Source organism: Venturia canescens, chromosome 11, assembly GCF_019457755.1.
Source record: "Venturia canescens isolate UGA chromosome 11, ASM1945775v1, whole genome shotgun sequence".
NCBI lineage: Eukaryota > Metazoa > Arthropoda > Insecta > Hymenoptera > Ichneumonidae > Venturia > Venturia canescens.
Genome location: NC_057431.1, coordinates 8,349,643 through 8,373,808, shown reverse-complemented (window position 1 = coordinate 8,373,808; position 24,166 = coordinate 8,349,643). Strand labels below are relative to the sequence as shown.

General features: G+C 39.4%; 1 protein-coding gene and 2 long non-coding RNA genes across 6 annotated transcripts in view; 1 reads left to right on the top strand and 2 right to left on the bottom strand.

Moving 5' to 3' along the window:
* Positions 1-2,383: 2,383 nt before the first annotated feature.
* On the bottom strand, positions 2,384-6,315 carry LOC122417795 (uncharacterized). Its single transcript, XR_006262347.1, has 4 exons — positions 6,014-6,315; positions 4,451-5,939; positions 3,498-4,126; positions 2,384-3,421 (listed from the first exon to the last, which is right to left on the bottom strand). It is a non-coding gene; the product is annotated as an uncharacterized lncRNA (long non-coding RNA).
* A 919-nt stretch (positions 6,316-7,234) lies between these two features.
* DAAM (disheveled-associated activator of morphogenesis-like protein) overlaps positions 7,235-24,166 on the bottom strand; it is a 56,304-nt gene continuing 39,372 nt past the window's right edge. For 3 of the 4 annotated variants that reach the window (XM_043431592.1, XM_043431591.1, XM_043431590.1), the window contains exons 2-9: positions 21,342-21,449; positions 12,768-13,076; positions 12,472-12,696; positions 11,708-12,305; positions 10,547-11,630; positions 10,026-10,462; positions 9,355-9,653; positions 7,235-9,287 (exon numbers count right to left, since the gene is read on the bottom strand). In XM_043431592.1, coding sequence (XP_043287527.1) covers positions 9,021-9,287; positions 9,355-9,653; positions 10,026-10,462; positions 10,547-11,630; positions 11,708-12,305; positions 12,472-12,696; positions 12,768-13,076; positions 21,342-21,383 — 3,261 coding nt within the window. In that variant the 5' untranslated portion in view covers positions 21,384-21,449 and the 3' untranslated portion in view covers positions 7,235-9,020. Of the gene's footprint in view, positions 9,288-9,354; positions 9,654-10,025; positions 10,463-10,546; positions 11,631-11,707; positions 12,306-12,471; positions 12,697-12,767; positions 13,077-21,341; positions 21,450-21,573; positions 21,593-24,166 lie in introns of those variants that run through there. The other variant, XM_043431593.1, reaches the window with a different exon arrangement.
* LOC122417796 (uncharacterized) lies at positions 15,330-16,503 on the top strand. Its single transcript, XR_006262348.1, has 2 exons — positions 15,330-15,465; positions 16,281-16,503. It is a non-coding gene; the product is annotated as an uncharacterized lncRNA (long non-coding RNA).

Here is a 24,166-nt window from a genome sequence, read left to right as displayed (position 1 = left end):
GGATAACACACACGTGGAGAAACTTAACGGAGCTTGGGCAGAATCGAGTTATGGCGGATCTCGTTTTGCATGGAGATCAAAGGTTAATATCGCTCGGGAAATAACGATATATATGCACACATATTTGTATATACCCTTCTATATAGATCATGTATATCAAAGTTTCGTCTCTCGCATGGCTCACAATTTTCCTCCATCGACGAGGCACCCCGCTAACTCTACAATATGTCCTAGAGAATGGGGAGTTTATAACGAGACTGAAATACTTAATTTTGGGATTCAGTAAATTGTTGAAATGGCCAAATTCCGAAGATATTTCGCTCAAAATATTTTTTCTCCCGTACAATTCGTTGATATTGAACAAAAAATTATTTATATTATAAAAACAAAAAAAAATGATAAAAATAACAATTTTTCTTCGTGCTTCAACAGCAACCAGCAATATCTCAATTCAGTGAAAATGGAATGGTTTTTTTCATCTTTTTCTTTTTGCAATGAACTTCGACACTAATGATCCTACAACTGTCTCGTCAGGCAATCAACTTCCTGGTTCATCGTCTCTATTCTGTAACGGAGTGCTGCGGGGATTCCACGTACATTTGCCAAGCAGAATGTGCGGGAATGAAGGAAAAATATATATAAAAGTGGACGCGAGTACACGAGGAAAATGAAGAATGTGAACGACATCGATGCTCCGGAGTTCTTTTGATCGTTTTTCTTTTTTTTTTCTCTTTTTTTTTCCATTCAACCTCGTCATTCCCACGTCAGTGGTCATCGTTCTCTCGTTCATTCATTGAGCAATGCTGCAACGGGAATCGTCACGAGTCGTCTGCACACCGAGGACTCGTCAGCTATTATTTATTCTCCCAGCATCATCGATTCGACCGTTCTTACTCAAGGTTCTACAAATTATTTTGACATTGTCACTCAATCTCATGTCTAATGTTCATTTTATTTAATTATTCCATTCTTCTGAGTTATTATAATTGAAAATTGCTCAAAAAATATTTATGAGAAAAGAGGTTTCGTCAATGGTAAATCAAACGTTTCCGAATTTTTATGGTCATCTTGTTGGGTCCCATTGAAAAGTGAAGGCTTCAGGTTTTCGATGATTATTTTCAGACTGACAGTCGATTTAGGTTTATTTTCAACATGAAATCTTCGTCTCCGAGAATATGAGGCATTCGTGATCCAGTTGAACGCCGTTTTTTCTACGCCTTACATCTGCCTCTTCTTACCAGGAATTCGTTATCTTGTCACACACGAAACTTCGGACCTGCCCCCCCTGTCTCGAAGAACTTTCAACGAAGGAATTCCTACGATCTTATCTCTTCGGAGAAAAGATCTAGAAAAAACAGATCGGATTCGCTGGTTTTTAATGTTTTTGACATGAACACAAATTTTTTTACTCAATTCCAATACAAAATAATCGTGAATATAAAAATTCGAGAATTTCATCGAATCGTTCATGAATTCATTGCTTTTTCGTTACACTCTCATACAGTTTGCTGGACACTTGATTCTCAAAGCAATTTCAGACCTTTAAATCTCCCGTTTTCATGGCTCATATTATGGATTGCTGTTCAACAATTTTCCACGTATTCGATTGAGTCGGTAATCCAGAAGACTCATTCATTTTTTCCTAAACTCGAGCCATTCCCGAGCAACGAAAAACTGAATATAAAATATATACTTTTTTATTGAAAAAATAGATAGAGAAAAAAAATTCGAGCCTTGGGACCATTAAATTTTTGGTCGGTGCGGCTCCATCTACTTGGCGTTACTGTAACAGAGAATTCTTGTCGGTAACTCGGCTGGTAACTTACCGACTGATGGTTGAAAAGAATACTATTTTTTATCCACAAAAAACTAAATCGACTCCGAGGGTGGATTTTTCACAACATTTTCATTTTCGATTTTTACCACGCCGAGGAAAATTTGGCTTCACCGGGACATTCACTAGAAGAAAATATCGACTGAGCGCGCCTCGAGCCAGCAGACGATACGACCTTTAACGTCGGTAAAACCGCGCTCTACCGAGCCTCGTTACTCGTTGGTAAACTCGGTGGATAAATTCGACACGAAAAATTATAACGGAATCCGAAATAAGAAAAAAACCGACGTTTTTTTCACAGTCGCTGAAAATGTCTGTTCAATGATACGGCCTTGGATAGTATCTTGTATGAGGTTTTCGAATGATCAACTCAACGTCACGTGCGATTTATTTTCCTTTGCATGTTTCGTCAGCAGGCCAAAATTCCGAGAAAAAAATTTCAAAGTCCTGAGACAAAATTCATCGCTGTTACCATAAAAACCGTCATGAGCAAATTCTTCGCCTCGGTGAGGACTGTGAATGACGAAAAATCGAGTACATACGGAAAGCTTCGTATTAATCAGTTTTTATTGGTCTGTAATTTTTTGAAATTTTCGAAAAAAATCAACAATTTTTCATAGCACACAACGGGGTACCCCTCAAAAACAGGTGGAATTTTTTTCCCCTAAATCTTTAATCCGATGCACCTTGACTGCTTCTTTTACAGAGCAGACAAGAAAAAAGTGAATTGCTTCGAAATTTATCCTTTTTTTCAACTTTCACTCATTAAACATTCCTTTTTCTCTTCCTTTTTAATTTTTTTTTTTTTTTTTTTTTTTTTTGTAATTACCTAATAGCAAAAATGGAAAAAAATTATTTTAGCAATTTTTGAAATAGCTCGTTTTACGGAGTCTTACGTACTAGAAAATGGAATCTTTCGAACTTTATATCTCAATTCGCCGGTAACATAAACTCATCCAATTCTTCAAACAGATCAAACGCTATTTCATAGGGCAAAAGGTGATCGAAAAAAGCAGACCTTGGAATATCACATCTCATGAGAAGCCGCTCTAATAAAATCAATCGATATGGAAGAGGGTGATCATCTCTCGGTTCCTCCAGAAAATCGTAGGCCAGAGCGTAGATAGTGAATTCTCGAATGTTCTTACGATTCGGGAATCTAACTCTAAATTCTACCAGAGAATCGGAGAAGCCTGCAACAACCCCGCGGAAAATATTTGTCGTGCCAGTTCGGGCAATCGCCCGAATTAATTCTTTGGTCAGCGCATCTCCTGAATGAGAAATGAGTAAAACTGGTTTCGGTAATGCCGCGAGGAAGTCCCGAAACATGGTCAGAGCCCTTTCTAGCGGTTCAGTTGGCATTATCATATCTCCACGAATAATTTCGGAACCTGTAAATATCTCTCCTTGACTTGCGTAGTACGCCGAGAATAGTTCTGGATTTGATGACGGCTGAACATAAACCATAAACTCCTCTCCTTCTTCCACTTTAGCTGCTAAGCTCTCAATCTCATTTTCCAGAATGAACATGGAATAGTACACTATTTTGCAGTTATCGGCGGACAAACTCATCTCAGGAATCAGCTCCTGTGTTGTAACAAATAAATTATGATCCGAAATAAAATGAATTCGGTTCTATATTTCCAAGATGATTAATATTTACGTGATCGAAGTTGTAACTTGGATTAATTAACGGACACAGTCGTCGAATTCGGCTCGAAACAATCACGACTAAAACTTCCTTTACGGGGCACTTTTTCTTTTATTTATTGCACTGTTTATTCCTGATTGGGTGAGATTCAGTTTTCGTCGATTAACGTTTCGAGTGTCGCTGTCAGTAGCGATCCGATACTTCTTCTGAAAAAGGTTTCGGATTCAGTGAACAGTGGGTTGACTTATACTTTTGGCTAGTTGTGGGTTTTTGCTGAACCGTTCAGCGGTTTGCTTTCATGAACATTGCTGGGAGAGAGTACCGTCATATTATTGGCTGTTCGAGCAACGATCCGATTGACGATCGTCCAATCCGAGTTTTTTTTTGTGATTCATTGTTCTGGTGAAAAAAACCGACGTTTACCCAACTGGAAAGAATTCTTTTCGGCGATTCGACCTTCGATGGTATCTGCTGCTTTTATACGATTTTCAAATGATCAATTCAACAACACGTGCGATTTATTTTTGCTCACAATTATCACGCTTTTGTATGTCATCTGTTCCATGAGCCGCAGGCTGCACTCCCAATCAACGTTAAGGAGTTTCGGTACAGGCGATACAATGTTGCCATGCTAATCCATGCTAAAAAAATTAAAAAATTCAAAAAGTTCAGAATTTTATAAAATTTGGTGAACATATTCTTTAGTGCCAAATTTGACGACACAAATTTTTTAAGATTTTTCTTCTACACAGTTATCGAGTAATTGATCACTAAAGTTTACGTGTATAAGCATAGCGTTTCCATATATATAGGTATACATTCCGGGCATGAGAAATCTGCTTTAATGCGTAATTACTCGATAACTAAGTAGAAGAAAATTTTGAAAAAATTTGAGTTTTCGCACTTGATGTTGAAGAACATTATCACCAAATTTGATCAATTTCTTAATATTTTGACTTCTGTACTGAAACTCCTTAACCAAGTTGCGACAAACTCGAAACCACAGAAATCGATCGGTTCGAATCAACAGAATCCAGTTTTTGAAGACTGAAAAACTAAACACTAAAGAAGACGATTTTTCAATAATTCCGAGGCCAATCCACAATGATTAAAGAGCCGAATTTGAATCGAAACTCAATGATCTGGCTCCAATTCGAGCCAAAAACATTCACATTTTTTATGAGATATTCCGTCGGTAAGCCAATATTCCCAGAAAAAAATATTCGTTTGCGTTGTTACAATAAAAATCGTCATGAGCACGTACAAACTCCTCGACATGGTGGGGACTGTGAAGGATGATGAATCACTGTGTGGTCGTAGGTTTCAAGTAAGAAAAGCTTCTCGTATCAATCAAGGTTTTTATTGGTTTATCCTCTCTTTTAAATTTTCGAAAAAAAAAATAAAATTATGCTCGGCACACAACGAAGTATCCTAAAAATTGATGAATTTTTTTCCTCTGGAATTTTAATCTAACGCACTGTGACTGTTCCTTTCAAAAAGCAGTGAAAAAAAAATTAGAATTGCGCTTCGAAATTTATCTGTTTTCCGACTTTTATTTATCCGAAATTCCTTCTTTCTCTTCTATTTCGATTTTTTTTCTTTATTCTGAAAATATTCATATTTTATAGCCTTTTCTACACAAACATACCGAATAGAAAGAATGGGAAAAAATGATTTCCCCAATTTTTAAAATACCCCGTTTTGCCTCGGTCTCCCCGACACGAGCAATGCCACAGCGAGCACTCCTTCGCTCTAACATGCCAGGAAAATGTAATTTTTCCAGCTTTATATTTATATATATGAATATTGAGGTAGCACCCACTCATTCATTTCTTCATAAAGATCGAACGCTAATTCATAGGGCAGAACGTGGTCGAAGAAAGCAGACGTTGGTATATTACATGTGGCAACAAGCCGCTCAAGGAAAAACAACCGATGTGAGGAAGAGATCAAATTTTCCTGCTCCCCCAAAAAATCGTGGGCAAGAGCGGGAATAGTTAATTGTCGAGGTTCCTTGCGATTCGGGAATCTAACTGTAAACTCTACCAAGGAATCGGAAAAGCCCGCAACAACCCCACGGAAAATATTTGTCGTGCCTGTTCGTGCAATCGCCCGAATTAGGCACTTGGTGTCCAAATCTCCCGAATGCGAAATGAGCACAGCTGGCTTCGGTATTTTCGCGAGAAAGTTCCGAAAGAATATCAAAGCTCTTGCTAGGGGCACAGTCGGTAAACTCGAATTTCCACGGATCATTGCAGAATCTGTAAATATTATTCCACGATCTGCACAGTGCGCCGTAACTTGTTCTATATTTTCAGGCTTGATCCAAATCCTAAAGGCACCTCCTCCTTCTATTTTGGCTAACAAACATATGGGCTCGTTCAGTAAGAGGCCCACCGAAACGTACACTATTTTGCAGTTGTCAGCGGACAAACTCATCTCAGGAATTAGCTCCTGTTGTAACAAATAAAATACGATATGAAATAAAATGTATTCAGTTCTATATTTTCAAGATGATTGATATTTACGTGATCGACGTGGTAACTTGGATTAACGGACACTGACGTTGAATTCGGCTCTGAGCAATCACGACTACGACTTTTTTCACCGGGACACTTTTTCCTTTGTTTATTGCACTGTTTATTCCTGGTCGATTGAGATTCAAATGTCGTCGATAAACGTTTCGAGTATCGCTGTCAATGGCGACCCGATATTTCTTCTGAAGAAGATTTCGGATACAGTGGTGAGTGGATTTATTTTTACTGTCAAACTTCTGGCTGGTTGCAGGTCTAACAATCGCAGAGGTTTGGGTGTTTATGGAACTTCGTCGTCCAGCGTTTTGCTTTCATAGAAATTGGTGGGAGAGTGCAGTTATATTATTGGCTGTTCGAGCAATGATCCGATCTACGATCGATCAATCCGTATTCTTCTTTATGACTCATATTTTTCGTTGAAAAAACGAACGTTTTCATAACTGGAAACAATTCTTTTCAACGATTCGACCTTCGATGAAGTCTGCTCATACAAGATTTGCAAATAATCAATTTAGCTACACGTGCCATTTATTTTTAGCATGATTATCGTACTTTTGAATATCTTTTGGTTCATGGGCTGCAGATTGCGCTCCCAATCAGCGTTAACGAAGTTGCAACAACTGGCCAGGGTCTCGAAACCACAGAAATCGATGAGTTTGAATCAACAGAATCGCACTTTCGAAGAATACAAAATTAAGGTATTCCTTTTACGAACCAGAATATTCTACAAATAACTTATTTTAAATTACAGTAAAGTAAAAGTGCATGCGAATAGACTGGCGAAATTTCAGGTCAGGCCATCAAACATTTAATAAAGAATGAAAACTTCAAAAATTGTAAAATTCATATATGGGAGCTTATGGAGATTCTATCATCACCAAATTCATATACTAAATAATTCTAAATTCCTGATACAAACTGTTTCACAGATAGAAAAAATGTAAGAAATCCATACGGACGATAAAAATAAAGGGTTTCCGAGTGTTTAAGAGAGATATTAACCATAAAAGTTGAAAAAAAAAAGCAGAACCAGCAGCTTTCCCTACATAACCGCGACTCCTCAGAGTTAAGAATTCGGTCCAAGTTTCGAGTGCCCCAATTCGTGCCACCAAAAAAAGCGATCATGCGAAAGGAGTGCCTTAAATTTCATTTCAGTTTCATTTCTCATCTCAGCTGGTTAATAAAATAATTAAAATTTTTTATATCAGATCTCTATATTTTTCAATCAGTATATTCTTTTGATATCATATATTATTACATGAAATATTTCAAATGATATAGCAATATATTAAATTGGACATTGATTCCACCTTAATGATTTCTTCTCCTTCCTCTCTCGATCTTTCTCATTCTCTCCGTTCTTCGTTTCGTCTACGGATGAGGGATGTTAAAATGGGAGGGTGACACCGACATGGGATATTTACAAAAATACAAAAAGATTACAAAACATCGACACCTACACACCGATCGTATAATTTTTCTTCTAATTTTCGTTCGACACTTTTTCCACGTTCATCCTCATTTTATATTCCTGTATCCGAATATTTTTCTTCATTTTTCTTATGATGTAGGGAACGAGTGACAGATTAATCGTGACTATGCAGGGTGTACGAATATTTTTGCAAATCCTTTTCTCTAACGCTTACAATACTCAATGTTTTTTGTTCATTTTGAGTGTGTGTGTGTGTGTGTGTGTGTTTGTGTGTTTTGAAAAAAACAATGTAAAATCAGACTTCTCGTAAACAGTGAGACAGCTCGTGGTTGGGTTTCTCAGCTTTCATTTTATCATCAACTTAAGAGCTGCTCATAGGCCTTGTTTATTTCATCAATTGTATCGATTCTCCGTTTCTCTCTCTCTCTCTCTATAATTCTAACACTACAATTAACGAGTCAATTAATTTCTTTATCTTTTGATTGAAAGTATAGCAAACGACTTTTGGTCCGATCGCTATCAACGATACTCTTTACATTCTCCTGCTAAGAACAGGCGTACTGACGATTCTTAATAAGTAATATGACTTTTGTGAGGAGTTCAATGTTCAGCGATAAACGAATGCGAATAACTATGAAAACTATGACTGTATGTACAACTTAAAATTGACAATTTCATTCTCTCTCCTTCCTCTTGGGGGTTCGCAGTTCGACGAGGCTGGAAGAGACTCGAGCGATCGATTTCTCTCGCTAGAATCATCGAGACTGAATTAATTTCTCAAAGTTGATTGGTCCAAATTTCTCGAAACGCTTTTCGAAGGTTTTTCTCCATAGAGACCTCGATCCTCGTCCTCCTCGAGGTAAAATTTCTCTTCAATTTCCAACACAAAAGTACAGAATTATTCTTACGAAATGATCGACAAACCCTGTGATTAATAGTACTGTAAATTCGAACTGCAATCCCACCGTAAATTTTTGAATTACGCTCCCGTGTTCCCAATGTGTTTCATGGTTTCGATACCGTGCTTACTCATTCAAGCAACAGTGAAGTTTGAGAAGAGAAAAATGGACGAAATGGTGTTATGGATTTCGGGTAAACGCGTGAGACGAGGACGAAATGTGTTTGAGGGTGTGGTTTGGTCCATCAATTTTTTTCCATTCTCACCCCCTCCATTCATAAATCAAGTGATTGAGAGAAAGCCCGAAAAAGCTTTCGAGAGCTTGACAGTAAGAACTAAGCTTCCTGGGGGTGAAATAAAAAAAATTGGAAGGACGAAGAGAAAGGCTCTGACGTGAGCCTGATGAAGAAATGATGAAAAGAGACAAATGCGAATCTCGTTAAATTTCGGTCCATCCAACCAGCACGTTTTTTCTCTCTTTCTCTCTAAAGAGTCCTTGAGCACCGAAAGGGAGAAAGAGAAAAGCAACAAGGGTCTATAATACGTAGACTTGGCACTCGACGACAGTTTCTTGTCTTGGAAAACGAATTATCGAACAAGAGCAACAACATAAAACGATGGAAATGAAGTTTAGTAGGACAAGATGACCTTGAGAGTGATTGGCATGCCCTCTAATGTCTCTCGCGAGAGTCCTCTCTGTGAGCACTGTGTCGACGGGTCTCTTGACCGCTAGGGGTCACCGGGCGACGCTTTGACCTTTTGAACTTGGCAATGTCTTCACCGAAAACATCGCCGGTTCTCAGGGCCGATATTAAATCGTCGAACTCGCCCTTGTTGTCGCTTTGGCCGTTGCTATTCGCTTCGTTCTTCTTGTTCAGGGTAATACTGTTCAGGATGCCCTCTCGGGAGTTCTTCCTCTCCATCGTTCGTTTTTTCAACTGTTAACAAATCTCGGAGTCAGATCGAAGGTCACAGAATTTAAGAGAATTTTTCTTCTCAACTTACTTCCTGCTCCTGTTTCGCCCTCCGCTCTTCTTCTTCGACCTTTCTCCTCATGTTCTCAACGTCCTGCCGCGCCTCGGCCAAAGCCTGCAGGAAGTTCTCAAATATCCCGAAGAACTCGTCCGGCTGCACTCCTGCGGAGTCTTCGCCGAACAAACGAACCGCCCGGTCGAATCTCGTTTTCATGTCTTGGAAGAGATCCTCCGCCTCTGCCAATCGACACGTTGCTTGGGCCTGGAAATCTCTCATTGCTGGGATGAACATGTCACCTTGAAGTACTTGCGACTGGCCCCGATGAAATTCTGAAAAGAGTCATCACAATTTCCAGATTCATCAAATGCTCAATAGCAAGGCTTTTTGAAAAACGATTTCGGTAGTCAGTGAATCGTTAATCAATTTTGACAGAACTGAGAGAGGCAAATGGCAATGGGAATCAAAGTCGAACAATGGATCTGGTCTTTGAAAAATAACAGGTTGTCGTTTGGTCTCATTGATGATGATCAGGATGCTTGGATTTCGGACAACCGACTGATCTCAGCCAATGCGATTTGTTCCGGTCCCAGCTAAATCGCACCTCCAAATAGCCAGTTGAAAAGTCAGCACGTTTGAGTCGAACTCACCGCATCGTAATTAGCGAACTTGATTAATGGGATTCCTTCGTTTTCATTACTCACCGATCTCTCGTTGGACATCCTGCAATCCATTTTTCAAATTGGCTACTTCTTTTTGAAGATCGGCCATACTGACTCGAGCAGCAGTCCTAACGTGGGGCATGTCTTCCTCGATTTCAAGAACTTCACGGAAGCGTGACTCGAGTATCTGGACGAGATAATGAAGGAGAGTGGTACCCTTAGAGCACGAGGACTTGGTGTCTACCAAGCGATTCAACGAGGCAAGACGAAAGCCACCGGCGTTGCCTCGGGCGTTGCCACGGTTAACGTAATTGCCAAGCGCTAAAACGAGTTCGAGCAGCTTTCTTAGTTTTCGTGATCTGGCTACCTGACGACTAGCCTCGAGAACGGCCCTCATGCGTGGCGTCAACTCTGAGATGCTTGCTGCAAACTTCTTCTTGTAGTGGAGCGATCGTAACCGTTGTTCGTAATGCGGTACCCTGAAAGTGAACGATCCAACGTTAGGGAGAAACGTGTTTGGATTGCGTGTTCGAGAAGTCTCGAGACAATCGAGTTTAACGTACTTGGATATCTGATAAAGGAAGCAGTCAGCCCTGCTCTGCAGTTCCTTCTGATTCATGTCTAACAGTGCAGCCTCCTCGGAAGATGGAATGTATTTGAGTAGTTGTTCGACCATGTCGATGTGGAGGATATTTTGTTGATCCATGGACAAGATGGTCCGGGTGATGTCGTGATCAGACATCTTCAGCTTGGACAAGAGGATGGTGCAGTTCTGAGCTCTTCTGGAGTCAATGACCGACATGCTGCTCTTGTTTTTACCTAATTTTCTAAGGTCCTCGATCGAGCCCTCGGTCGAAACACCGTTTTTTTGATAAGCGCAAAAGATCTTGTCGATGGACTCAAGATCCATGACGTTGTAGAGTTTCGTGTCGTCCAACTCGGACCAAATGGTGCCCTGGAGCTTCTGCTCAGGGATTTTCGACCAGTTGAAGGACTTGAGAGGGTTGCTGGGTTGGGGAACGTTCTTGATGATCTCAACCTTCATGGGTGGAGGAGCTGCTGGCATCAAACAAGGTGGCGGGGGTGGAGCCAGTGGTGGGGGAGGTGGAGGAGGCGGAGTAGGCTTCGCAGCGACTTTTTCAGGCACCTCATCCTCCACTATTTTGATGCTGGCTTTTGCGTCGTCTGGCAGGCTTCCAGAAGCTACCAACTGTTCAAGACGTTTCCTCTCCGATTTCTCGTTATTTACCTGGCGCGACAGCGTCTCCATGTTGTCCTGCAGCTCCGATATTCGTTGTTTCGTTTCAATGTGCATCGAAGTTTCTTTCTCCAGGCGCTCTTTGATTCGTGCCAGACTCGCTTCGATGTCCTCTTTCTCTTGGGTTCGAAGATCCAGTTCTTGCTCCTTCTTCGCCAACCTCGATGACATGTCCGAATTTTCACGTTCCAACTCTTCGGCCTTCTTTCGAGCCGCGACGAGCTCTTCCTCTTTGGCGAGCAGGTGAACGATCTCCTTGACGTTTATCTCGATTGGAGCCACGTCTGGGTTTCTCGGCGTTCCACATTCACTGGACTCTGTCTGGAGCACTATCTGCTGGGCGATCCGATCGAACAAGAGCCAATGTTGAGGCTGGGCACCGTAGTCCACTGGAACAAAATAAATGGTTATCATTGGATGCTGGAGGCACTAAGGACGCGATAAGTTATTCGGCAATCATTCTTACGGGGCAGCAAAAGGCAGTGTTCGAGCAAGCTCAAAAGATGCGGATAAGCAGCTGTGTGACTCAGCTTCCTCCTCAGCAGATCAAACATCGCCGTCGCACTCTTCGTGTCGACGTGTTCCTTCTCGAACTTTCGTGCCAACTCTTTTTCGTCCTCGTTCCTCACCATCTCGAAGAAATCCAAGTGTCTATCGAGAGTCTCGTTCTCGTACTTTCGCAGTTTTTCAATAATGGGCTGGATCCCCAGCATCAGCAGTTCATATCTCAAGTGCAGACGGAACTCCAGGGTCACTTGACCCGGTCCGTAGTTCAACACAGCGTTGATGAACGACATTATGGCAGTCTTCAGTGACAAATTATCCCTGTATATCCCAAAGTTCTTATCCAAGTCATTGATTATACTCTGGAACCGCGTCCTCTCGGAATGGTACTGCTGGAAGTGGAGCATCGCCTCAAGGACCTTGCGATGACCACCGGGCACTAGACAAACTGCACCGAGGATCTCCAGCACCGATATCTTCGCTTTGAGGTTCTCAGTCGCCAGCGACTGAGATATCGTGTTTATGGCTGTTGGATGGGCGAGTACGTGAGCTCTGCCATTCTGGAATCATTGATTTTTCAATCACTCCAACAACGATCAGCAATAATTAGAGGGCTCAACGGGAACTCAGTTTTTATGTTTCTTTTTTTCATCCCAACCCAGTTAACTTGATGCCAACCGAATTGTGTCGGCTTTAAGAAAAGCTTGACCGAGTGGATCCACTTACCGAGTTGTTCATCAAAGCTTTCAGGCACCCAATGACGCTGGTGTGGAGGTTACTGTTGGCAGCGTCAACATCGATGGTTCCAAGGACTTGGAGCAAAGCATTTAGGCCGTCAAGCTCAATGAATCGGAGGACGAAGCTGTGTGGCTGGGTTCTTAATGCCGTTTTAAGGGCTTCGACCTGGCGCATGTGGTTGGTAAGGTCTTCGCCGTCCTCCGACAAGGGAGTCTGAGACATCAAAGATTCCGTTAATGAAAGTTTAGCAGGAAGGAGAGAGAAAACATGGCGAAGCGACTTACACTCCCGATCATTCGGACCCTGTTGATGTAGTCCTCCGGATCCCCGCTCAAGTCAGTCGTCCTGAGGCCTCCGTTGTCCAGGGTGTCGTTGCCCTTCCTCGAGCAGTAGATCTGCCATTTTTTGTTAGCTGGCAGTGCAAGAACTGCTTGCCTGTTGGCCTGCGTGAGATCGAGTTCGTCGACCAGCTCGAGGAACATTTTGTTCAGTTCTTCCTCCGCTGGCATCGGCAAAGTCGGGGTCATCGCCTGCAGCGTAAGGGTCCCCGTGTGTTCCACCACGCAGTAAGTGATTTCCGGTGGTTCGTCATCCTGCACAACATTAGGAAATCAAAATGACCGTTTCACCTACTTTTTTCCGTCAGCTAGAATTTTCGTCAGTTAACGAACAGCCGATTTCCATGCGTCAACCAAAAACAGGTCTCTTCAAACTCGGAATCTAATTCTGACGTTCTTCGCTCAAGCCAACTATCCGAATCCTGATTTCTTATCTCCGAATCTTATCACGCATGTCCTCGTAAATAACGAGATTCGACTCGGGCCTTTTGCCATTATCCATGGAAAGGAAGCCACCAGGTTTCAGGAGCAGCAACAAAAACAACGCGCGAGGTGACGATCCGAGTGGGAGAAAAAGATCTTTCGCTCGAGCCTGCAACGAGGCCCGTTCGATCGGAGGCAGAATAGCCGCCGGCAAAGGTCAGGGGACCGGCTCCCCGGGCGATACATTCCTAAGGTACTTTCACACGTGACTAGGAAATTATCCATTCGCTTATTATATAGCAGCAGAGTACCAGATAGCCTTCATCGACTATCTTATTAATCCTCCGAAAAATCCATGTAGGTTAAGCTCGCAGAGCATTTTTGGAAAAACTATATTCATTATAACCAGGAATTAAGTACTTTCTGCATGCTAATTATGTGCCCGAATAAAAAATTTTATGCTTCTTTGGATCGACCAAAAAATCAATATTTAGACTGCGCAACCCATGAGTGTCAACGTGGCAGAGCACGGTGAGAATATTTCGAGAAGCTTATAAAATAAGAATTACGTGCCTTTCATGTGCTTTATAATAGTTACTTCGAGATTTGTTTTTCTTAAGGAGTTTCGGTACAGGCGATACAATGTTGCCATGCTAATCCATGCTAAAAAAATTCAAAAATTCAAAAAGTTCAGAATTTTATAAAATTTGGTGAACATATTCTTTGGTGCCAAATTTGACGACACAAATTTTTTAAGATTTTTCTTCTACACAGTTATCGAGTAATTGATCACTAAAGTTTACGTGTATAAGCATAGTGTTTCCATATATATAGGTATACATTCCGGGCATGAGAAATCTGCTTTAATGTGTAATTACTCGATAACTAAATAGAAGAAAATTTTGAAAAAATTTGAGTTTTCGCACTTGATGTTGAAGATCATTATCACCAAATTTGATTAATTTCTTAATATTTTGACTTCTGTACCGAAACTCCTTAATAACACGTGATTTCTCTGCGATTGGTTTTTTAATACAATGCTATTTACGGCTGGAGCTCTGCGCGCTTGACACGTGTTAGTGTCAAATTGGTGGAAATTTCACGATTCCTCATTACTCAATGAAAATGGAGTTGGAACGAAAGTTCGAGAAGAAATACGTCGACGGGAAGAGCGCGGCGGTGACGTTTGATCTGCTGAAACGAATCCGAGCATCTCGGACCGAACTCAGGTGCGAATTGGTATTTCGTGATTTAAAATCACGTTTACGAGGTGAAAGTAAAATTGAAAACGCAAACATGAGTAAACGATTTTGGGGTAAACCTTTCGGTCCAGTCACGCATGTTTTTCTGTCATTTTTATTTTGCTTCTCCAAAGTTGGTCCGTCTACGGTTTTACGGCCAATTATCTTCATATAAAGATCAGTAACTAAACTCGAACTTTATGTAATATTGTAGTTTGTACGGACAAGATCTTGAAAAATTTTCATGGCAGTTGATCCCATCGGATGCATTTATTTCTAAGCAGTTTTCTCATAGCTTGGCTATCTTCGCTCGCTTCTTCAATATTTTGTTTTTTATTCTTTAAAAATTGGATCCTAAAAAATCTGTCGATTTTTGTGGTTTCGAGATCCTGGCCGATTGTTCCAACGTCGTTAACGTTGATTGGGAGCACAGCCTGCCTTTGACTAAGTGAAAAATATACAAAATAGCGATAATTCTGTCCAAAAATGGATCGCACGTGTTGTTGAATTGATCATTTCAAAACAAGCAGATATCATCGAAGGTCGGGTCATTGAATACAATTGTTTCCAGTTGTGAAAACGTCGGTTTTTTTCGCCGGAAGAGATGAGTCATAGAGAAGGATTCGGATTGATCGATCGTCGATCGGATCATTGCTCGAACAGCCAATAATATAACGGCACTCTCTCCCACCAATTTCCATGAAAGCAAAATGCCGGACGACGCAGATCCACAAATACCTGAACCTCTGCGATTGTCAGACCCGGAATCAGCCAAAAGTTTGACAGCAAAAATCAACCTACTCACCACTGTATCCGAAAGCTTGTTCAAAAGAAATATCGGATCGCCGTTGACAGCGATACTCGAAACGTTTATCGACAAAGAAGCCGCTCGCACGATCAAATTTGTCTCAAAGTATAGTGTCAGCTGCTGTACGTCGTACACACCAGTAGAGGCGCAAATTGGTTTTTGATAGCAAAAAGTAAGTATTTTTGTTTGATTTCTTTTGATAATTACGGACACAAATATACCGACAGAAAAATGAGAGTTCTTTCCCCGAAATAAATCAAACATTAGTAGTTAAATAATAGTGCTTACCTAACTGATAGATTTTTTTTTTATTGACATGGTGTTTGTTCGTTTGTAAAAAAGTCCATTGGGTACGGTTGTGACATTTTTTTCCTGGGTACGATTGTGACGTAAGCTATAAATGACCCAGATCACTGCTTCTGTACTATATGTTTGAAGGTAAATTTTTTGCGTGTAACAAAGTTACAATGAGATGAAAAGTAGGATCCATAATGTTTTTGGGTGTACTCAAACAGAATTCGAGCCTCAGATTGAGAATTTCTGTTGTCGCAAAGTCCTAATTGATTTTTAAAAATTTTTATTGCGTTATATGTGTTCTATTACGTTATACGTATTGCTTACAAATTAAGTTATTTCGAACCATATTCGAGTTTTTTTTTGACGTGTCACACCAGCCCCAGGTACTGTCCAAACCGTCCTCTCGATGTGGCTAGGATGTGACAATTTCCCTTTTTTTCCAACTCGCTCATACGAGCTAAACATTGTATTTAGGAAAATAAATATAATTTGTATAATTATGCCAATGTACACTTGTACACATTAGATTAAACAATACTTTTCGTTAAGCTTACTAGCATATTGACAGAACTACGAACGATCAAATGAAAATCGTCACAACCATACCCAGTCTCATCTAATTATTAATGAATTTTAAAACATGGGACTAAAATTATTTCATTTCGGATTCACATTTGTTTGTTTTAACAGGAGCTGATTTCAGAAATGAGTTTATCCGTTGACAACTGCAAAGTAGTGTACTTTTCTCTGGTGTTCTTGGATAACGAGATTGTGAATTTGACAGCTAAAGTGAAAGAAGGAAAGACTTTGGTAATTTGGGTCAAGCCGTCAAATCCAGAAGCATTGTCGGCGTACTGCAAAAATCAAGGAGAGATATTTACAGGTTCCGAAATTATTCGTGGAAACACGAGAATACCAACTGTACCCCTAAGACAGGCTTTGTTCATGTTTCGGGACTTTCTCGCGGCATCACCGAAACCAGCTTTGCTCGTTTCTCATTCAGCAGATATGTTAAACGAAATTCTCATTAGGGCGATTCTGCAAACTCAAACAAAAAATATTTTCCGCGGGATTGTTGCGGGATTCTCCGATTCTATGATAGATTTCAGATTTCGATTTCCGAACCGTAATCAATTTCAAGATCTTACTCTGCGAGCTCTCGCTAGGGATATTCTGGGGGACGCAGAATGGAACTACACATGTCTGCTTTCGGTACGTTACTTAGAGTTGCTAGTTACCACATGTCGTATACCAACGTCCGCTTTCTTCGATCACGGTCTACCCTATGAAATAGCGCTTGATCTTTATAACTGTCAGGATTATTACTGTCAGGATTAATTATAACTGAGGATTAAGGCACAAAGATCCGAAAAACTATATTTTCTAGTATATAAGGCTGAGGCAAAACGGGGCATTATGAAATTTGCAGAATTTTTTTTTTTTCATTCTTGCTGTATGTTTGTGCAGGGAAGTATAAAATAATAGAATACTTTCAGAATTCGAAAAAAAAAACGTTCGATAAGGAAGAGAAAGGAGGATTTTTTATTTTAGCACATAAAAGTTGGAAGTGAGATGATATTTTGAAGCAATTCTACTTATTTCCGACTGCTTTTTAAAAGAAGCAGTCACGGTGCATCGGATTAAAATTTCAGTATAAAAAAAATTTCACTCATTTTTGAGGGACACCCCCCCCCCCCCCCCCCCCGCCCCCCGTTGTGCCCCAAGCAAAATTATTTTTCGCTTTGTTTTTTCAAAAATTGTAAACAAATTAGAAACCAATAAAAACTTTGATCGATACGAAGCTTTCCTCACTTGAAACCTACGACAAAGCAATGATTCATTCTCCTTCACAGTTTACACCAAGATGAAAAGTTTGTACGTACTCGTAACGATTTTTACGATGACAAAGATGAAAAAATGGTAAAAAATTATTCCAACTGAAATCTTTGCTTGTCGACGAGGCAGTCTGAATATTAGTTTTTTGAAAAATGCAAAAAAAACTGTTTGATTTGGCACATAAAAAGCACTCAACTCCTGATTATAATAAATATTGTTTTTCCAAAAATGCTCGGCTCGCTTAACCGACGTCCAAAATCTACTTGTAGAACTCCAATCAGATATGTTTTATCTTCACCTTCTTTTCAGTCGCGAGCTATTCATTATTCGAGAAAATAAATTAACAATTTATTTGCATAACATTCTCGATGAATCATGAATTCGATAAATTTTTTCATCTTATTCTCAATTTTTAACAGCAAAAAATCGTAACTAGACACTTGACTTTCAATTAGAAGGTCTGAGGGGGTAATGGGGGTCAAACAATCATTATCCTAAGCCCCCGAATATTTTTGAGGGTAACAAATCCTGTTGGGATCGATCAAACCCACTCCATAAGTATTGGAAACAAAATTTAAGCAGAGCAATTATTTTCCTTAAGGTAGTTTCTCGGTGGGATATCCTGTCGACAAAAACTGAACGATCCGGTGGTCGAAAAAGCGACTCTAATTCTCACGACTAAAGGCCTCGTGCCTCGAGCTCTTTTATGATTTGTATATTCAGACGATAAATAAACTCGAAGGATCTCAAGCACGTTTTTTTGTACAGCGTTGCATGTTAAATTTGACTTTAAACTTTTGTTCGGGGCGTTGAAAACTCCATGGAATTTTGTCACGATAAGAAGAAACGGCGATGCTTGTGTGGGCAGATCCGAGGAAACTTTTTAAGGTTATTTCGGGGGTTATTTACCGACTGGGAAAAAATTCGAAGTGGTTTCCCAGGAGAGTGGTCCACCCTGACTGGCTGGGCCATTAAACGGTGCTGGTATATCGCCTCGATTTGGACCAGCGATCGTTTCGTACCAACAGCTTTTAAAAATACTGTTGATAGAGGTTAACGCGTTATCTCGGGGTTGAAAAACCTTCAAGGTTAAATCTGCCTCGGATATGCATTCTTGGCTCGATTTTTTGTACGAATATAAAAAGGAGCCGAAGAGGAATCCTGTCATAAATAAAATAAAGCGTTGGCCTTTTATTTTCTTCGTCGTCATTATTTTTTTATCTCGCAGCTTGGAAACGAGGCTTGGCAAACGTCGGGGGATGAACCGACTCACGAGCATATTTACTCACGTACGTAACGTGACATTGCAAGGTCCTTTGCGATTCCACGCCGAGCTCGAAATCGTCCCAACGAACGCGGATTGAATATCGTGCCTTTTTTCTTCTGCCAACAGACCTTGAATTATTTATAATGGTCACACGTTCGTCTACAAGAGGAATACACTCCGTTAAGGCCATTTCTCGACAGCTCGCCGGAGTCAAACGTCCAGCACCGAATAAAGATGCAGCTTTTTATTTCTCGACAAATGAGAGTCCTGCAGCCCTGCCAAAGCTCGAGGCCAACGGCTCACTATTCTCTTTATTTATCGCCGAAAATATCCTTCAAAAGTTCTTTCACTCGAGCATATTTCTCTTTTAAGATGTTCCAGCGTTTTTAGCTTCTCGTTTCTCGTTTCCCAGGCCTCCAGCTGAGCGAACACAAAGGATCGGAACGAGTTTTAACAGTTCCGAGAAATCATTCAGAAATTTGTAACAATTTTTTTATAAAAACTCCCATTTTTTTCCTCCCTTTCATCAGTTTTCTTTGCTAACCTTTTCTCTCAAGTTTTTCCGCGATCATTCGCTCTCCCGTTGCTCGCACGAGTCCCGAGCAAATTCCATCTCAAACGAGGAAGCAATTGCTCCCCATTTATTCGCAGCCTCATGCTTTTTCTTCCCAAATAAATAAACTATTAGCCGTATTTTCATCGGGAAAAAAATGAAACTCGCGCGGCTAGAAAAAGGTGAAAAAATGGAGTGAACCAACTGTAAACTCGCTCGTCATCGCTCCAAGGCGTGACTACTGCGATTCGCGACACTCCACAATTTTCTTTCCCGTCGTCGTCCTCCTTGTTCTCGTCTCGCTCATGCTTGTGATAATGACGCAGCTGCAAATGTCGAGCTCCCAACTATGCGCATTCCTGCCTGCTCCTTTTCTGCACTCCGTTTCTTATTTTCCAAAAGATTATCTCCATCTTTTTGTTTCACCATCGGACTTTTGAAAGCGAAAAAACACCGAAAAACACATTTTTTCCTCCTCTTTTGAGCTCTTCCCCCGTTTTTTCGTGCCCGAAGATTCCGCTCGACTTTTCTCGTCCGGAGAGTTGAGAAAACACCGAGGAATATTTGGACGACGAGAAAACGAGGAACTAGTACCGGCAAGAAGAAAAATACTGAAAAAATCCTGTAAAAAGTAAATCGAAGAAAAATTATGCTCTTCAATCGGAATTAAAGGAGCGAGCCTCGGGCCGTAAATGTGTGGAGAATGCTCCATTAACATTAATCCATCAAGCGTGCTCTCGCCAATTATACGTCCGTTTCCAAGCCCCTTCGCTCGCGATCTTTATTCCGAGCATTTTATTTAACATTATTTTTCTCAGCTCTTTTGTGTCTCGGTGTGTGTACGCGCAGAACCGTTTGCAAAACTTGAGTAAATTGTAAATTTGCATAGGCCTCATCAGAAAGCAGCAGGCATGCACGTGGCCATTATCACTGACGTATGATGTGTGCGAGAGAGCTTAACGATTTCCCTGCAGCGTCATGCTGCACCATTACTTCCGGTTAGTGCACAAACGACCGCGCGGGAGAATTTTTCATTTTCTCTCTCATTTGAGCACTCGATGGACTCGGCTATTCTTCGATCGAATTCCACGCGCAGTAGTATCAATTTAGAAAATCATTTTCGAAGCTTAGCACAAGGGAAAAACTATTTTTTCAATACTACCATTAATTTCAATCGAATTCGAATATTTTTTATTCAAAATACGGCCTCAAACTATCGGGTATGTTGAAAAAAATGTTTTCTTGTATTTGTGGAATTGGAGTAATCGAAGATTCGATTTTTCGACGCTAAACGCAGCTGAGAATTATCAAAATATTCGATTCGTATTTGGCTCGAATAATTGCTTTGAAATTTAATTGGAGATTGGTTTTATAAGATTTTTTTTTCAAATTTTCTATTCGATGGAATAATGTTCTTTCTTAATCAACAATTCTTCCCGACATTTTAGTTCCTTTTTTTTAGTTTTATTATTTTTATATCGAATTTTTTATTCTGAAGAAATTTCATTGATTTTCATTTGTTTTAATGAAACTCGAGCTTTCGAGTTCGTAGGAAGTTGAGAAATTGGATTAAAAAATTTGATTTATTTCTAAGCATTCAAGACTTTCTAAGTATGAAACGAGGAACGAGAAGTCGAGTGCGTTTGCTGGAGGGCTGGAAGAGTCATAAAATACCGTATTTTCCATGAAAATTGCGAAAAAAAAGTATATTGCAATGAGTAAGCTAAATTCGAAATATTTTTTGTCTTCCAACGATGATTTTATGCTGTTTGAATGGGGCTTTAAAACCGTCAAATTGGAGGACAGACGAGTAGCGTAAAAAATGACAGTAATAAGTGTGCAGGAAAAAGCAGTCTTTCGTATGAATTCTTTCGAAAGTGAGAGCTAAGAAAGAATAATGCAAATGTGAGATAATTTGATTTGTGAATTTATCGTCTCACGTTCACTTTTACCAGCATCGATCGCAGTACGTGAGACTTTTGCAAACGAAAAGAGATTCGATTGAATATTTACTGCCTAATATTTGGTGCGTCACAAGAAGGAAAATGCTAATGAATTTTCGCATTATTTTCATTATTATTCATAAAGCCCTCACCTGCAGACATCCGCAGAATGACTTTTTCACGCGTGACGGCATTGTTTGGCAGCGACCCACGAATTCCTTCAGTGGCGGTGGACTCTTAAACGGACACGTCGGGATTCTCTGCAATTAAAAACAGCAAACGTCACTTATTAGATTCAACGATTCGAATGATTTTATTGATGAATAAAATTCTTTCGAATTCTATTTTATCTTGATTTTCTGCATTCTACATTTTTTTACTTACTCGATTAACAAATTCATCAAATTATGAGAGTGATTCGCATCAGTTTTTTTTTTCGTAAAACCATTCCGATTAATTTATTAATACCTGTTATATATTAATAATTAATAAAAATAATATGATATATATATATATAATGAATAAATATATATTAAATAAATAATTATTAATAATAATTAAAAAAATCATTCAGATTAATAAAAAAAAATTTTTTTTTTATTTGAAAAAAAAAATAATTCAGATTCCATTAATTGTGCACTGACTTCTGGCTTACGTTGAGGCCAGAAGGTGAGCCAATGAAATTTCTTGGTCCAAGAAAACATGAGTGGATCCAAGGTCGTCACAAAAACATTAGTTTAATCAAAAATAAAGTGTTTCAATGAATTAAATTTGAATTTTATTCAACGAATTTGATTTTATTCACGAGAATGAGTTGATCCCCAAAAAAATTCAGTTGAACCGTCAATTCTATTTTTCCAGTGTATAGTTAAAAAAAATAAAACTCGAAAAAATGAGTGATTAAAAAAGCCTGAATAAAATTAAGGTTGATTGAGAAAAACGAAAACCTTCCGTAGCCGAGCCCAAGAATAGGAGGATTGCTCGAAGTTTCCCGAGTTTTTTCTCGCCTCTTCATTCTCAATCGTTATTCTATTTTCACCGAGACTTCGAGGCGACGCGGATGGAGCGCGAGTCGCCCTGACCCCTGACCAATCCGTTATGACAGTTTGTCAAAGTTCTCAATTTAAAAAAATGGCAGAGTGAAGAAAAAAAATGGAGTTTTCAACATCACCAACATTGAAAGAAAACGAACAAGAAAAATTTGTTCGTCATGACGCCACTGAGATTCGAACGACCCTCGATTTTTCAATGCGCCAAAACGACCTTAATGAGGCGAATAAATTTTTCAATCAATCCACAAATCACCGTGTGAACGAGCTCAATTTTTTTTCATTCCATTCTTTGGAATCACTCGAGTAAAACTGTGCCACTAGAAACGTAACAAACTCCAAGAATTCTTATCAGCCACTGTTGAATTTCTTATCTCCCCAGAGTTACATGTACGACGCTAATTACAGGCTGTCTTTTCCTTTTTTTTCTTTTATTTTCATCATCGTGAGAATTTCCTACTCCATAATCTCTCTATTGGAATCACACGAGCAGCCTCGTTCGCCATACAAACGGGTTTGAAATTATGGTAAGTTCGTTTAAATAATCGTCAAACCAATGCTTGTTTACTTTTCTACAACATCACTAACGTTTTTAATTTTTTTTATCATTTCTTTTATTTCAATGATGTATCAGCTGCAACAGTATCATTGTTTTCATCGAAATCTTTCCAGTTTTTCATTTTTTTAAATAAACATTTTTTTTTTTCGAGTTTTTATGTAAAATGAAAATATAAATTTATTGAATCCAAATATAAATTTGAATAAGAGATAGATTGGTAGAAAATTAAATATTAAAGAAGCTTGAATTTTTTTTCATTAAAGAGAGGTTGAAAGATTATTTGAAGAATGTTTACACGAGCATATTTGAAAGCAGGAGCTGCCATTAGTTTTCTTTTGTTTCAGGTCAAATGGCCTCGCGATAAAACCGCTATAAACCGACTCGATGCATATATTTTTCAACTTTTTAAGTATTTTGAAGTTTCCGGAGTTTGCGTTCCAGGCCGATAGTCCCATTGACATACGCGTATATCGTAAATAATCTTGCAAGTTTAACAGCCGTTTTCTGCCTCGTCGATGAACGGAACGAGAGAAAACGGCGAACGGTACTACAAACGCCGATCGATCGACGGCGATTCGACACTCCACAAGCGATATCGCGCTCATGTATACATACTCGAGTCGAGTCCCGATACATCGAGAGCCAAAGTTTCACTTGTCGAATATTTTTGGTGAGAGTGACGTGGCCCAGTATTAATCACGTGCGCACATGAATTTTTTTCTTCCCATCATTTCTCATTCTTCATTTCGATTTTGTTTGCGAAAAAAAAAAATCAATACAAAATTTTTTATTTTTACCATTTAATCCAACAGATAAAATTATTTAATTAAATAAATAAATAAATATGATGAATACTCGAGCTTTTGTATTGATAAATATTCGCATAAATATATTTCGAAAAAATAATGTTTATCTAGGGGAAAAAAGGAGGCAGGAATCGAAGCATTTTTGAGCAGTCGAAAAACAAAATTGGATCAAACAAAATGATTAATTCGAAAATTTATTTCGTTACTTTCGTTCATTTAAAAATCGATTGTCTTTTTATCCAATTATGGAACTAATGCACAATTGTTGACAAATATTTTCAAATTTTTTTTCCCCATTCAGTGGGCGAGTATGTTAATTCATGTAAAATTATGGGCCAACCGTTTTTTGCACAATTCATCGAACACCCACGCGCTGCAACGACTGTGAATCGAGGTGATTTTTTTTCTGTTCTCGCGCAGCTTGCAATTCATTAGATACATTGAACGCGGAAGCGTGTGAACTGAAATCGCTTTTACACATCTGGTGAATGGATGCATAGGAGAATATTGAAAAAAAAAAAAAAAAAATTTCTCTTCTCAAGCAGACAAATTAGATCGAAGTT